The 15,804-nt window shown below is 56.1% G+C and overlaps 1 protein-coding gene across 3 annotated transcripts; it reads right to left on the reverse strand.

The window, feature by feature from the left end:
- Nucleotides 1-125: 125 nt before the first annotated feature.
- On the reverse strand, nt 126-15,804 carry SAMD14 (sterile alpha motif domain containing 14). Of its 3 annotated transcripts, none has more exons than XM_057536576.1 (10): nt 14,854-15,803; nt 11,327-11,381; nt 6,285-6,451; nt 5,564-5,852; nt 4,756-4,843; nt 4,592-4,666; nt 4,326-4,485; nt 2,999-3,118; nt 2,756-2,911; nt 126-1,900 (listed from the first exon to the last, which is right to left on the reverse strand). In XM_057536576.1, the coding sequence occupies exons 2-10, from the start codon at nt 11,367-11,369 to the stop codon at nt 1,745-1,747; spliced, it is 1,254 nt and encodes a 417-aa protein (XP_057392559.1). In that variant the 5' UTR covers nt 11,370-11,381; nt 14,854-15,803; the 3' UTR covers nt 126-1,744. The 3 variants fall into 3 exon arrangements, with proteins under 3 accessions (XP_057392559.1, XP_057392560.1, XP_057392561.1); XM_057536577.1 differs by lacking the exon at nt 14,854-15,803 and adding an exon at nt 12,117-12,210; XM_057536578.1 differs by lacking the exon at nt 11,327-11,381 and having other exon boundaries at nt 14,854-15,804.

The following is a 15,804-nucleotide window of genomic DNA, read 5'->3' on the forward strand; positions in this document are numbered from 1 at the left end:
CAGACTGCAGTCCCTGTGACCAACACATGACGCTCTCGGGACACCTGATCCCAGCTCAGGACATGGTTCAGTGCGTGCCGAGTATACTAGCGGCCACAGCTGTCCATTCAGAGCACCTGACAGTGCAGCACCCAGGGACAGAACTGTGGCCTCCCGCTTCCGGGGCCCAGCCCCACCCCCGCTGGGGCAGACAGAAAGGTCACTGGCACGTCGTAAGTGTTTATTGAAATAAACTGAGTACCGCCTCCCCCTTCACATGCAGGTGGGCACCCAGATAACTCCTGATGGCTTCCAGGACCTGGGAACTTCTCACCTTCCCCACTGGCCCCTCCTGTGGGCCCAGATGGTACTGATGCCCCCATATCTCAGTCCCCCTCTCTGAAGCCCCCTCTCCCGGCACAGATAGCAGAGAGGAGGAAAGGACTGAGACCCAGGAATAGGGGTAGCCCTCAGGCCACAGCGCTTGGGCTGGAACGAGGGGAGAAGGCATGCATCGGGTCCTGTCCACCGCTCCAGGCGGATGGGAGGAGGTGGAGGGAGGTCTCTAATCGGAGGCCCCTGGCCTCATTGTTAACTTCGGCCAGTGCTCCAGAAGCTGGGCTAGCCTCTGGCCAGCACCGTACCTGCACACTCCCTCCCTACAAGGACAGATGGCTTGCTCTGGGCTGCTGGGATAGACTCCACCCCCACCCAGGGAGCTGGCCCCACCCCTCCCTGTGGCCCAGGAACCGGAGCCCGCACCGTCTGCCAGTTCTGGAACCCACTGAGGCCTCGCTAGGGACCAGGGCAGATGGGGGATGGCTGAGGAACCTTTCCAATTTAGCAGCTTCCGGGGGACCTCCCAGATTTTGCCTCTCTGCTTGGCTGGGATGAGGATTCACCAGTTCAGGACCATCTAGGCATTGGTAGGGGGTGTCTTCTGTGGCCACCAGCTCCCAAGTTTGCTCTGTCCTCAGGGAGGGCCCAGGTGGCCTCTGAGGGAGCAGCAGAAGTGGGCCCAGCTTGGAGAGTAGGTCAAAGACCAGGCTTTGAATGGGCCTCAGGAGGGGCAGACCTGCAAGGGCATTATCTCACCACTGAGACCCACAGGACAGGGACAGGGAAGAGGAGGAGCTTTGCCTCCTCCCTTCCTTCTCCTAAAGTCCTTGCAAAGGTGATGTGGGGTAATCATGCTGCTTTCTCTGCTCTCCTGTTGAGGAGTGCAGACTGGGAGCCTACCTTGCGTGCAACTTGCTGCAGGCCCACCAGCCTCCCTGCGGAGCAGAACAGAGCTCTCCCGACACACAGTCACCTGGGAGAGCTGGAAAGGAACTGCTTTATCTACCTGCTCCTGCAGAGATGCCCAGCCCACCTCTCTGAGCCCAGGGCTTCTGGAAGGTAAGCAGGCCTCCTAATTCACTGCTGGTCCCAGGACCACCATGGCCTGAGGGCAGAGGGTCAGAATGACTCAGGCACTTCTGGGCTCCCAGACTTGCTTCAGCCCTGGCTTCTCTGCCCGTAATCTGCCACTTCCCCCAGGAACTCTGTGCCAAACAAGTCCTTGAAATGGGATTTATTACTGGGTCCTCCCCCTGGGGTCTCCCTTTCTGAGGAATCTGGGTCCAGACAGAAGACAGGGTGAGAGGGCTGTTCCTCCTGAGAGCGTGGGGCCAGGCCAGCCCAAGCCTGGTGCCCAGGCCCCACTTCCCCGGGCGGCCTGTGCCCTCAGAGCCCAGCAGCCGCCAGTGCCTGCCCGCCCATCCCCCTAGCTCCTCTTGGCCTCCTGCTCCCTGCGCCGGAGCTTCTCACGCTGCCGCGCAGCCTTCTCCTGGGCCTTGCGCTCCTTCTCCGCGGCCGCCGCCAGCTCCTTCAACTTCCGCTTCACGAGCGCCCGGTCATGTGAGTGGCTGAGCCCCAGGCTCTGGGGGAGGAATCCAAGGGTGAGGGGGAGAGCCCCAGAGCCACCCGGGCCTGGCCAGCCCAAGCCCCGGGTTCTCTGTGCCCCAGGTGTACTCTCTCGGGAGCTCTGCCAGCCCTCAGCCTCCACCTCCCGGACTTGCTGATGGATCAGAACCCTCAGGGCAAGAATTTGGAATGGGAGTGATTGGGAGAGATGAGGGTAGAGGGTTCCAGGGCCTTTGCCCCCTCCCCACCCCAATCCTTGGCTCCCATTCCTCCACTCAGGATTTCAACCTTGGCATGACCCTGCCTGATCCCCTGAGGCCCAGAGACGGGGAGCAAAATGTCCAAGGTCACACAGCTAGTCAGTAGCTGAGTCCCCTCTCCATTCCAGAGACTTCCTGGGGGGCTCTTCGCACCACTGCTTCCCCAGGCAGCTCAGCAGAGGGTGCACGACAGGCCAGAAACCCCCAGTACAGAGATGAGAGAGACACCCCCGCCGCCCCCCGCCCCGACCTCCCTCCCACAACCACCAGCCTCCAAGATTCTTAGTATTGGAGACTAAGACTCCAAGAATCAGGTGAGATGACCAGGGGAGACTGATTAGAGTCAAGAGTCAGATGATAGGATAGTCTTCAAGGTCAGAGGTCAACCTGGAGACTTGGGCTGGAGCTTGAAGGTCAAACTGAGGAATTGGGCTGGAGTCAGACTGGGAACCCATGCTAGAGAGCAACAATCAGGCCGAGGATCTTGCCTAGAGGTCAGAGGCCAGGGCAGTGGTCTTAAAGAGAGTGGAAAGGTCAGGATGAGGGGAATCCTAATACTTGAAGGTTGCCTCAGGCTCTGGCTGGGTCGTGGCCCTTCCACTCTAACCCACCTTCAGTTTGCTTCCATCCAGCTGCAGTAGCTGCGGCCCATCCACCTGCCTCGCGGCAAACTCAGCGGCATACTGCTCCAGGTTGAGGCTGTGCAGCCACTGGCCCACCTGCTGACTGGTCCAGTGGTAGATGGTGGGGAGAGGTTCATCCAGAAACTGGGGTGGAGACCAAGGAGTGTGAGGGGGGAAGGCGTGGCCTGTGGCCTGCACACCTGGCTGTGTCAGATGTCAGGGCCTGCTTACCTCGTCCGAAGACTGGGACAGTGTGTGGTAGGGGTAGGAACACTTGGCCGCCTGCCGGGGACCACTTGGAATCTTGGGGCTGCTGCTGGGGGGTGTGGAGTCATCACTCAGAGTGGATTCCTAGACAGGAGGGGGGCATGCTGCTGAGGAGAGATCTCACCTCCAAGCGCAAGGCAGTCACCCCCGGCCCATCACCCCCATCCAGATGAAGCTGAAGTCCAGGGCTGGGCACCAGGAGTTGCTCAGGGCCCTTGTACATGAACCAGGAGCTGGGCAGGCACACAGGGCATGGTGACTCGTGCGAGGCATCGGATCTGAGGCCTCTGGGAGGATGTGGGGCTAGAACTGAGCCAGGCAGAGTAGTTAGCAGGAATGGAGGAGGTCAGACTGGTGTCGCTTTCTAGACAGCTGACTAGGATTCCCTCGTGCTGGGTCAGACGTCTCTGCCTTGTGCCTCCCCAGCATGGCCTCTAGCACCCTGGCTTGTAAAAACCTGGTTAGACGTCTTTGTCCTCACTGGACTGTGAGCTCTGTGAGGGCCTGGGCTGTCTGTCCACCAGGGCCCAGCACAAGGGAAGGAAGAAATGGAGGGACCCCTTCTCCCCTGAATTTCCAGTTTTCTGATCTCCTCTGACCCGGCTGCCCATAAGGAACAGAATCACAGGACAAGCACAGGGCTGGGGGTCATAGAGCCTGGCACCTAAATCCAACTGAGTCTGTAGGCAAATCCCTTCAGTCTGGGCCTGCATTTGCTCATCTGTACAATGGGGGTGAGTGTGTCTGCCTTCCCCACTTTCACTGAGCCTTTGTGAGAGTAAAGCAAAAACATGCACTCGGAGCTTTGTAGACTGCGGAGTCCTGGTGAATGTAAACATGCTCATTCTTGCTTCTGCTACTCGGTCTCACTTCTCCCACAGGGTTGTGAACTTTCTGAGCACTAGCTAGGTTGGGGTCCTGTTCATCTCTGCTTCCCCTAAGCATCTCCACACCACACATGTAGCCCAGCTCCTAAGACAGGACATGGGGCCAGAACTGAGCCCGGCAGAAGAGTTAGCAGGATAGAGGAGCTCTCAGGCTGGGTGTGTACTAGGGGATCATGGAGGCAGCAAAGAACGAATCAATGAAGGAACCACTCAGCATATAAACAAGTGAATGAGTGAATGCCTGAACTCAGAAACTGGATGAATTAATGGATCACTGAATGGCTCCATGGACAGACAGATGGACTCCAGGGATGCCTGGATCCCAGCCCAAGCCAGGGTGAAGTATGTCTTCATGTCACCCGAGTCTGGGGGCCAGTATGGGGGCCAAAAGGCCACGGACTCACCTGAGAAGCTGACTTCTTAGGGCTGAAGCCCTCGTGTTTAGGGGAGCAGGCCGGGGAGGTGGTGCTGCCAGAACACGCCGAGCCCTTGCCACTGTCTGTGAACCAGGAAAAGGGCAGGAACGGGGAGCCCCCTGACCTGCCGGACCCCTCCACCGACTCCCTGTGGAGAGAGTGCCCTGCATGGATGTGGGCACCAAGGCAAGGGCTGGGGCCCACAGGGAGCTGGGGGCAAAAGCTGTGGCTGAGAGGCTGTGGGTACCTCTTACCTGCTGCCCATGGACAGGCGGTTGCTGCCCTTCTCCTTCCGGCTCTTGCTAGTGGATGCTCGGCGTAAGGTGACCCTGTGGCGAGGGCAAGGCGGAGTGGGACAGTGCTGCCCGCTATGCTACCCCATCCCCAAGCCTGTGTTCTCGGCCCCTCGTCCACTCACCCCAGGTCCAGGAACTTTCGGCGAGTCTTCTTATCCAGGCCAATGGTGGGGCTGGCGGGCTCAGGTGGGCTGGCATCCCGGCTGTCATCTTTTGTGGAAGAGAAGGAAGGAAGTAGCCTGTGTGGTGGCTTGTCTGCCTCTTGCAGCTGCCAGTGAGGTGGTAGGAATTCTCTCGACTTAGAATCAGGCAACCTGGCTCTGGTGCCCTTCACTAGCTGTGTGACCTAGGACAAGTCACTACCTTCTGAGCTTCCTGCATCTCAAATATGGGGATAATGACACTGCCTATTTCATGAGACCTAATAGGATGTTGATGAAAGCCTTATACAAACAATAAACCACTCTGAAAAAAGAGGGGCCACTACTCTTTACTGTTAATTTTATCTTGTCCAACTTGTAGCCAACCTTCTATCTTGGCTCACATGTCACTTCCTCAGAGAAGCCTTCCAGGATGCTCTCAACTGCTCCCAGGATGCTTTCACGCTGATACATGCTCTCCCACCCCGCGCACTGTTTCTCACATGGCACTTAATACATCTTGTAACTTATACGTTTAATCAATGGATGATTTGATTGCTTCTCCTCGAACCTATAAGCCCCGTGAGGACGAGAACTGCATCTGCTTGCTCTTTTTGTCTCAGTGCCCAGCAGTGTCTGGCACATATTAAGGCGCTCGGGAAATGAGTGAAAGAACCATGGTCTTTATTCCCCACCTTCCCCAGCCACCCTGCCCCTCGGATCCCGCCACGCACTTCGGCGCCCAAGGGACCGCTTGCCAGCAGGGGGCGCCGCGCCGCCCGCCGCTCACCTTCGCTGTGCGGCTCGGCGCGGGGATGGCGGCGCACGAAGCTGGGCGAGCTGTCGGAGGAGGGCGCGGAGCGTGGCGGCGAGCAGGAGGCGGCGGCCAGGCCCTCGTGCGAGGCGGCGTTGTGCAGGGGCCGGTAGCGTGTGAGCGGCGAGGGCGGCGGCTCGTCCTCGTCCAGGCTGCGCCGCAACCCCGGGGGCTCCAGGCAGAAGGAGCTCCCGGCTGGGGACCCCGGGCCCGAGTGCAGAGGCGAGCGCAGCCGGTGCAGGGGGCTCCCGCAGCCATCGGTCACCTGGGGAAGGGGCAGCCGCTCACCGCCAACCCTCCTCCCCTCTTCCCGGAGGGGAGCCCGGGCTCCTAGGTCCTTATGGGGCCTGGAGGGAGGGTTTCCTCGTGCCTTGGGCCGAGAAGTGGCTGAGCAGCGAGAGGTGGGAAATGGGACTTATGGTCACATAGGCTGGGGCTGGATCCCACCTCCTTCACTTACTAACTGTGTGACTTTGTTAGTGAACCTCTCAGAGCCTCAATTTCCTCGTCTGGAAGATGGGGATAATACCTTCCTTGAAAGGATGAGATGAGCCAGAATTGAACTGCAGCTAATATTTGTTAGCCTTATTATGTCAGAAGTCTAGGGGTGTGGTTTCCCTGGAAGAGTGGTTTGGAGGGATTATCCAGGGGCAAGAAGGGTGGGTGGGGTATGTGCGATTGGGTGGATTGCCCCAACCTTGCCTCCGGGTCCATCGGAGCCTTCACCATCCTCTGCAGAGCTGGCACTGTCCCGAAGCCTCGAGCGGGAGGGCCTGTGTCTCCGGCCCTTGGCCAGTAGTTGGGCTCGGGCCTTGTGTAAACTGCTGTCCAGTCTGACGGTCTCTGGCACAGCCAAGTCCAGGTCTGCAAACCGGGGAAGAGGGGCAGAGACCAGACACATGAGGACAGCAATCCCGGAGGCCCACCTCAAGTGGCCACCTGCACTCATACCCAGGCATTCAACAAATGTCTCCAAGCACAGGGCACTGATAGTCCTATGAGATGGAGAGCTGGGTCTTTCAGTCTCGCAGGGAGCTGGACATGTCAGCTCATACATACAGTGTGTGATGGAACCTCTCACAGGCACAGAGGACAGGATGGCTCTGTTTGGATGGGTTGGAGGAGGAAACACCAAAGCTGGGTCTTAAGGTCTGGATGGGAGTTTACAAGAGAGGAGGTTGGCAAAACTGGTATATGCAATGCTGGGAGGAAGGGAAGCTGGGGGTGGGGCACCTCCAGGGCAATGGGAGGGCAGGCTTGTGGAGGGAAGGACTGGAGGATGAGGCCAGAGAGAGCATGGTTGTAATTGCTACCACTGAAGAAGTGCCAACTACACGCCAGAACGTACATACATCACCTTGTCTACTCAGAACAACCCGCAGGCTAGGGACAGCTGTTATGTACATTTCACAGCTGAGCAAACTGAGGATCAGAGAGGTTAAGTCTCTTGACTGAGGCCAGCAGCTAGCAATGGTCTGGGATTTGAGCCTGGCTAGTCTAGCTCCAGAGGTTGGCCGTGCTGGGGACACTGGCTTGCTGTGCCATGCTCAAGGTCACACTCAGAGACAGCACTGCTGAGCATCTAGAGGGCTCACAGTTAACTGGAGCAGAGGGACCCCCATAAGCTAGTGGTGGTGGCAGAGAGGAAAGCCTACAGACCCCTGAAGCCTGTCTCTCCCATCCTGGGGTCCATGGCCCAGGGCTAGGTCCTGGATGAGGACATGGCGGAAAAGTAGGCAAACCCAACAGATTATGCATAGACCCTACTGCTCCAAGTTTCACTTTCCATTTGCTCCACTGGAGAATGCAGCCTTCACTCTGCAGTGACCCTGAGCTTCTCCAGGCAGAACAGGTTCTTCCCAGACCTCAGCAAGGGTTAAGACCTTTCTTCACCACTCTACCCCTCATGATCTCAGGGACCCCATCCCATCACTCAAGGCCCTGCCTTGCCTACTCCTCTTTCTCTTGTCTGCAGACACCCCCTAAGCCACCCCAGTGGCTGAACTACTACCTATACCTATTTCCAACTCGGATCCCTCCCCTGAATTCCAAGTCTGGGCACCTCAGCACCTGCCAGGGAACTTACCATGTCAAAATCACCCAGGGACCTCAAACTCAACCCATCAAATGAACCCACCACCTTGCCTCAAACTGGTTCTCTGTCCCTGGCTCACTGAAAGGCCCCACTGTCCACCCAGTCACTCCTCTCAGACCCAGTTGGTAATTCATGTGTCCAGCTGCCTACTTGACACCTCCACTTGGATGTCCAATGGGCATCTTCAACGAATATGTCACAATTGGACTCCTGACCTCCCCACCCCCTAAGCTGCCCGGTCTGCCCATCTCAGTGAATGGCATCTCCATCCTTCCAGCTGCTCAGGCCAAACCCCTGGAGTCACCCGTGACTCCTCCCTCCCCCTCTCACCCTGCAGACTGAGATCCATCCACAATTCCTGTTAGCTCTACTTTGGAAATATATCTAGACATGCTGAAATATTTATGGTGAAATGACATGATGTTTTGGGTTAGGTTCAAAATAATCCAGGAGACTAGGAGTGGAGAGTGGAAGGGGATATAGATGAAACAAGACTGTCCAGGAGTTGATGATGGTTGAGGTTGAGTGATGAGTACGTAAGCGTATGATGGGGGTACATTGTGCTAGTCTCTCTACTTTTGACTTCCCACAGTAAAATATTGTGTATATGTGTCTGTATATACACACACTTACATACATGCATACATGTGGGGGGAAGGAGGAGGGGAGAGGAAAGGAGAGGGAGAACACACAGCATTCCTGGTCTAGGTCACTACCACCTCTTGCCTCCATTATTACAGATCATCCCGGCTGGTCTTCCCTCCGCCTCCCTTTCCTATTTACAGTCTATTTTCAACCCAGCAGCCAGAGTGATCCTGATAAAACATGTCAGCCCGTGTCACTCCTCTCTCTGCCCAGAACCCTCCAGTGACTTCCATCGCTCACAAAGAAGCCGAGTTCTTACCACGGCCTCCAGACTCAGGCAGCTCAGTGACTCTCTCCCTCTTCTTCCCTCTGCTCCAGCCACACTGGCCTCCTGGCTCTTCCTTACACCAGCTATCCTGCACCTCAGGGCCTTTGTACTTCCTCTTCCCTTTCCTGCAAGGCTCTTGCCACCGATTTCTACACAGTTCTCTCTCTCACCTCCTTTAAGTCTCTGCTTAAATGCTTTCTCTCACTGAGAGACCACCCAATTTAGAATACCCCCCAGGGGCTTCCCTGGTGGCGCAGTGGTTAAGAATCTGCCTGCCAATGCAGGGGACACGGGTTCGAGCCCTGGTCTGGGAAGATCCCACATGCCGTGGAGCAACTAAGCCCGTGAGCCACAACTACTGAGCCTGCGCGTCAGGAGCCTGTGCTCCGCAACGGGAGAGGCCGCGACAGTGAGAGGCCCGCGCACCGCGATGAAGAGTGGCCCCTGCTCGCCGCAACTGGAGAAAGTCCTCGCACAGAAACGAAGACCCAACACAGCCATAAATAAATAAATAAATAAATAAATAAATAAATAAATAAATAAATAAATAAATAAATAAATAAATAAATTTATTAAAAAAAAAAAAAAGAATACCCCCCAAACCCCCACTTCTAAATTTTTTCCTATATCATTTGTCATTCTCTGGCATACCATATATTTTACTAATTTAGTTTATTGTCTCTCTCCACCCATTAGAACGTCAGCTCCATGAAGGCAGACATTTCTCTATTTTGTTCATTGCACCAACACAGGCATAGAATGGTGTGTGTGTGACACGTGTGTGAGAGAGTGTATGTGTATATGAGTGTTCTAAGTGTTTTACAATTACTAGCTCATTTAAACCTCCCCACAACCCAAGGAGGAAGAGACGCCAAGAATCCCCAGGGCAGCCTTAATTTGCCTGAGGGTGTAGGGCCGGTGAAGGGCAGGCCAGGGTTATAGGCCTTCCGGCTCCTGCTCCAGAGGCTCAGGGTGTAACTACCAAGCCCTCTCTACCTCCTCTGAGGCAGAGATGGGAGTGACCTGTGAGTCCAACCCCTCACTTTACAGGCCCTTACTTTCCTTGGAGAGGAAGGTTTGGCCCAGGGTGCAGAGGGAGTTAAGGACAGTAGGCAGGGCTCCTGGAGGGAGCTGATGAACATCCTCGACCAGTCCAGCGCAGCTGGTGCCCAGCCGCCCTGGGCCATGGAGAAGGGCTCTCTGCACCTGAATCTGGGCCACATCAAAACCATGGTCATCTTACCGCGGAGGGTCTAGGGAGCAAAGGAATTCCTAAGGGGCTTGGGGCTTTCTGAGGCAAGGTGGGGCCAGCCTCTCCTCTGGTCCCTTACTCTACCAGGCCCTCATCACCTTGTCCATCCCTCCCATCATCTCGCTGTCCCTCTCCCTCTCTCCCTGGGAGTCAGCCCGTCCCTGGGCAGTGGGAAGTCATGAATATTTCATCACCTTTCTCTTCAGAAAGTCCGCCAGGCAGGCAGCTACCTCAGCAGGTCAGGGAGAAGGAAAACAGGAAGGGTTGGGGGGGTGGGGGGGTGGAGGGGGAGTGGAGAGGGGAGCGGAGGCCAAAAAGCCCAAGGAACGGGGAGCTCGCCTCTGCCGGGCCAGAGGTCAAGCTGGGCCTGTGTGGGGATGGAGAGACTCAGAGTCTGAGGCCCAGAGACAGTTCGAGGCTGGGGGCGTCCCCGAGGCAAAGCCTCCGTGCACAGGCCCCAGGGAGGCCAGTCCGGGAAGCAGTTCCCCAGGAGCCCGGAGGCAGCAGTTCCAGCGGGCGGCGTTGGCATTGCCAGGGCCTGTGGCAGCCACAGGGGAGAGAGAGGTGAGCGGGGAGGGGGGAGGAAGAGAGGGCAAGGAAGGTAGAGATGAGAGGCAGGGGAGGAGAAACTGGAGGCCCTGTGGCATTCCACAGCTAGGAGCCCCTCCCAGCTGAGAGTCCTGAGGGCTGCATACTGGAGCTTTCTGCCTCCACCGCGCCCTCCACGTTCCTCCACCTTCTTTTGCTCACTGACTCCTCCACCGAACCCAGCTGGTAAACAGCCTTTCCACCCCAGTGCATGCTGGGAACTCTGCCCTGTCAGTGGTCTTTCTCTAATCCACACAATAGAAAGACTGCAGGGGGTAAATGATGGGGTGTGTGGGGTGTCCATGCACCCTAGTGAGAACAGAGGGCGGTCGGTCTGGGGTTGCCCCTGGGGGTGTAGATGCTGAGTGTGTGTTATGCATTTTTGATTTCCCTGCACATCCATGCAGATGAGGTCCCTTATTTATGCAGCTTGGAGGTAACCTGTGTCACCTGTGCTGGGGTATACTGGTGTACAGCACAGTGGCTGCCAGTAGGGAGTTAGGCAGTCTGGAGTTTTAGTCCCAGCTCTGCCACTAACCTGCAGTGTGATCTTTAAAGCAAGTCACTTCTGTGCTCCGTGTCCTAGGCTTAGGACAAGTGGACACACTCCTTAGCCTTGCTGTGAGGGTTAAATGATACCGTGCATGTGAAATGGGGGTGCTAGCCTAGTACCTGGCATGAGACAAGCAGTCAATAAATGGGGATCCTTATTATCATCGTTGTTGTTGTAATTGGATATCTACTCAGATAACGGCGACAAAAAATCAGCCTGTAAGGCCAAAATGCACACACACACACACACACACACACACACACACACTGAAGTTCCCAGGACTCCTCTTCCCCAAAGCCCGATAGCCTTGGCTAGAGATACAGCCAAACAGAACTTACCAAAAACCTCATCCGCAGGTTCTCGGAGCTTTGAAGAAGCCATGACTTAAGAGAGCTGGGAGGACAAGAGGCGAAAGAGGAAAAAAAGACCATGGATAAGAGGTTCAGGTTGGTGCAGGCAAGGGAGCTGCCACTGGCTACCTGCTCCTAGCCTTCTGGCCCTCACCTCTCCTTACAACTCTTTCTCTGGCCCCTGAAAGAGAAATCATCTGAACCACAGCCCAGATTGTTGCGGCAGGCAGGAGGTAGAAGCAAGTCCAGGGTATAGACACAGGCTGTCCTGCAGCCCTGGTCCGAGCTGATTTGCTGAGTGCCTCCACACGGGTCACTGAACTTCTCCCCGTCACTGTCTTGGGCCCTTCCATCATTAGCATTCCCTAAAAGCTTTTAATCATCATAAGCTGTCCAATATCAAATCTGGGAGAAATCTTGGAGGCTATTAAATTCAATCCTCTCATTTTACAAATAAAGAAAGAGAAAGGAGAATGACTGATCTAAGATCACATAATAAGTTAATGGCAAGATCAGAATGAGAACCCAGGTTCTTCCATCCACCCACCTACTTACCTCCCTACTTATCCATGCATCTACTTGCCTATTCACCGTCCACTCATTCACCCATCCATCATCTGTCCAACCATCTATCTTTCCAGCCACCCATCCATCCACCATCCACCCCGTCCAACCATCCACCCATTTTTACATCCGTCAATTTATACCATCCACCCATCCATCTTCCCATCCATCACCCAGTCCTGCCTCCCCCCACTCTCATCACTGGTGCACTCACCACCTGTCTTCCTGAACATGAGCTGTTCAGGAAGCTGGCATCATCAACAGGGCCACTGTTCTTGACAAAGTCACAGTTCTCACAGTTCAAGACAGACTCACAGATGCAGAAGGGTATAAAGAGTACCCATAGCAGAACAGTGTAGAGCCAAATCTCTATGATGCATCAAATATGTTCTGGGAAGAAATATGGATGGATAGGGGTTTTGTTTTGTTTTGTTTGTGGGAAGTAAGAAAGGAAGGGCAGGTGGGAAAGCAGGATATATGTAGCTGAAACAATTTGGGCAGGCTTCCTAGCAGATGTAGGATTGCAGCATCCCTAAACCAAAGCCTGGGTGTTAGAGAAGCAGGGGAATACCAGATGAGGGGAGAAGGAGGAAGCTCAGGGTTAGGGCATACTGCATGCCTGGGACATGATCTCCAATTACTTCTAACACTCAGGTCCCCATGGGGCAGAGCACTGCATTAGACCACACATTTGACAGGTGTAGGAAAGCTAGGCTACATGCCTGCTTGGTCTTTTCCGATTCTCCTCTTCTGTTATTACATAGATATCATCTCACTGTGAACTGTCCGGGCTTGGGATTCTTAGTATCCCCACTTTACAGATGGGAAAACTGAGACGCAGGAGATAAGAGGCAGAACTCAACCTTGACCCCAGTCTCCTGCCCCTCAGCTCTATCCTGGGTGGTGATCTGCAGTTTTGGAACCTGCTCATGAGGAAAGAACACTGCTGGGAGAAGGGACAGGGGTAGAGGTAAGGGAGTTGATCCATACTCGCTAGGACTGGATAAGCTTCAAAACTACCTCCACCCCAGGCTCTGTGGATGCTTGGGGCTGCAAGCAGGAAATGAGGTGTGAGAAGGAGCCAGGATGTGGGCCCTCCAGGAACCCTCCTGTCATTCTTCAACCCTGGGTGCTAGTAACAGAGAAGTTCTAGAACCTCTCTTCCTGTCCTGAAGGGGTAGATGGGAAGAGAGGCTGCCCCTAAGAATGAATCAAATTCCCTCCTTCAATCACAAAGCTCATCTGACAAGGACCTAGCTGCCACCTCCTCCAGAAAGCTGTCCTAGATAGCCGTCACTCCTCTCATTTGTCTATATAATTTCTAAATCCACTCTTCCCCACCACTAGGAAATGAGTAATTTTTCATACTTCGTTGATTCCCTAACTGGGTCATATCTCCCCCACATCAGATGGGAGCTCCTGAGGAGAAGGGTCAGTATTCCCCATTAGAAGAGGGACTCTCTGAAGATAAGAACTGCCTCTCCCATCAGAATGGAGGCTCCCTGAGGGTGCTTCCTCTCTTAGACCACCTGAGAATGGAGAGCCCATGTGCTCTTTATTCAAGGTCCCAGTTTAGGGTGGAGGCCCTCTTGTGGATGCCATCCTCTTTCAGGTACCCTCTGGGGTGGGCTGGGGCTTCCAGCTCACATCAGTGCCGAATGAATTCTGATTCAGCACAAACTGCTTTCTTCAACAACTAACTAACTCCCTGGGGTGTGTATGGGAGACCCTCCCTATGCTGTCCCTTGGGGAACTCTGGGAAGCATGACATCAGAATGTCACCAGGCCCTTCCCACCCCCCCTTCCAACACTGAACCTTGGAAAATTAGACATCCCCCCCCATTTACACTCCTACAACATTACACTCCTATACACACATGCACGCACACACACACACATACACATGCCACACTCATACATGCACATTCAAACCAGGTAACCGCTACAAGGTGGAAATGAACCTGTTCTCTGGACACAGTCTGGGCTCTGACTCTACCAGGCCACTCCTTCCTCCCAAAACTTCCCAATTCCCAGAGGAAGAACACCAATAACCTTTGACCCTTCCTTATGAGAAAGGGAGGTAGGTGAACTCTAAGTTTCCTGGGACCCAGGGGAAGGAGAAAGACAAAGAAAGGGTACACAAGCCCTGGAGAGGAAATGGGGAGCAGGACAGAGACAGGTTGGTGGAGAGTCAGTCTACAGAGCTGCAGAGAAGAGGAAGAAAGAGCAAGAAGGAGATGAGCCTGAGAGCAGCAGCAGCGGGGCCAGGGGAAGAAGCCGTAGAGACAGGTCTCCAGCAGCCCTGAGTGAGGCCCCGGGGAGGCGTGGAGAAGAGCGGAATCGGCTGCCAGCAGAGAGGCGGCCCTCAGTGGGGAAGGAAAGAGGAAAGGGGCCCTGGAAGAGGAGAAGGAGTCCAGAAGAAAGAAGTGCAACTGGGGAGGGATGGTTGGGAGAGGAGGCTGGGGCAGGGGGAGGCAGTGTGGAGCTAGAGAAAGGGGTGACCCCCTCCCATAAGGCCCAAGCTGGGGGCATCCAGCAAGCACCGCTGGAGATGGGGTGGGGGTGGAGGACAGGGCACCTTCTGGACTCTCAGGGCCCCTATCGCCCAATCAGAACCAAGTGGCTAGTTCTGTCCGATCCATTAGTCCAACTCCGCACCAGGCAAGAAGGGGTTAAGCTCTCCCCCCTCCCCCAACACCAGTTTTTTTTTTTTTAAATTAATCTCTTCGGACCTCGGGCAGAGGGAGAGGATTAGGGACACAAATCCTATCTCCACCCCATCTCCTAACAGCGCAGAACCCTAGCTCTGTGCGGGCCCCCCTAGGGACCGGGGAAGAAAGGTCCTTGTCTCTTCGCCCCATCCAACCCCACTCGGGTTCCCACCGCAAGCCGGAGACCCCCAGCTCCGCTTCCCCGTCCACCTTGGGGCTCTTGGGGTCCCAATACCTCACCTCCAGCATCTGTCATCTTCAGCGTCCGGCGCCTCAGAAACCCCTCAGGCCCATGGTGTTTGGGGCTGGGGCCAGGCAGGAGAGGGGCGGGGGACAGTCACCCCGGCCTCGGGGGGCTCCGGGCTGGCTCCGTCCGCTCCATCCCGGGAGTAGGGGTAGGGGTCAGCGAGGGGGGTCTTGGAGCCGGAGGGAATGTGGGGGTGGGGGTGGGGGAGTTCGGAGAGAGAGGAGAAGGTTTGCAGGAAGCAGGAGGCACGGCGGGAGGGGCTGGACCAGCAGACCTGACGGGAGGATGCTCCGTGCGTGTGTGTGCGAGTGTGTGTGTGTGTGTGTGTGTGAGAGAGAGAGAGAGAGAGAGAGGAGAGGAGAGGAGAGGAGAGGGAGGGAGAGAGAGAGAGAGAGAAACCGTCTCCCCGCCCCGCCCGGCTGGACGCGGGGTCCCCCGCCTGGCAGGCAGATACTCTTAGCGTCGTGTCAGCGGGGATCCGCGGGGGTCCCCAGGGAAGGGGCGATGAGGGTGCGCGTGGCGGGGAGGCCGGGCGCCCGGGAGACAAAGAACGGGAGGGAGGGAGGGAGGGGCGGAGGCAGCGGGAGCACGGGGGAGGGAGGAGGCGGCCCCGGCCGGCGGAGCCGGGCGAGGGGATTCTAGTTACCGCTACTCCTCGGCCCGCGAGAGTCGGGGCCGGTGTGAGCGGCCGGAGATGCGGCCGCACCTTAGGACCTACGGGGCTTTTGCCTCCTCTGCAAGGCCTGTGAGGGCTCCTGATTCATCCATTCAACAGACGTCCACAGAGCAGTCGGATGCGCCGAGGCCCGAGGGGACCGTGGAGAACAGAGCCGACCTGGTCCGGGGCCGTCGTGGCTCGCAGCGTTGTCAGGGGGACGGATGAGTGGGGAGGCCCTCACGAGAGCGGGTGCTGTGAACCTTGGTTCACAGAGGACACTTCAGCG

Source organism: Balaenoptera acutorostrata, chromosome 20 (assembly GCF_949987535.1).
Source record: "Balaenoptera acutorostrata chromosome 20, mBalAcu1.1, whole genome shotgun sequence".
Taxonomy (NCBI): domain Eukaryota; kingdom Metazoa; phylum Chordata; class Mammalia; order Artiodactyla; family Balaenopteridae; genus Balaenoptera; species Balaenoptera acutorostrata.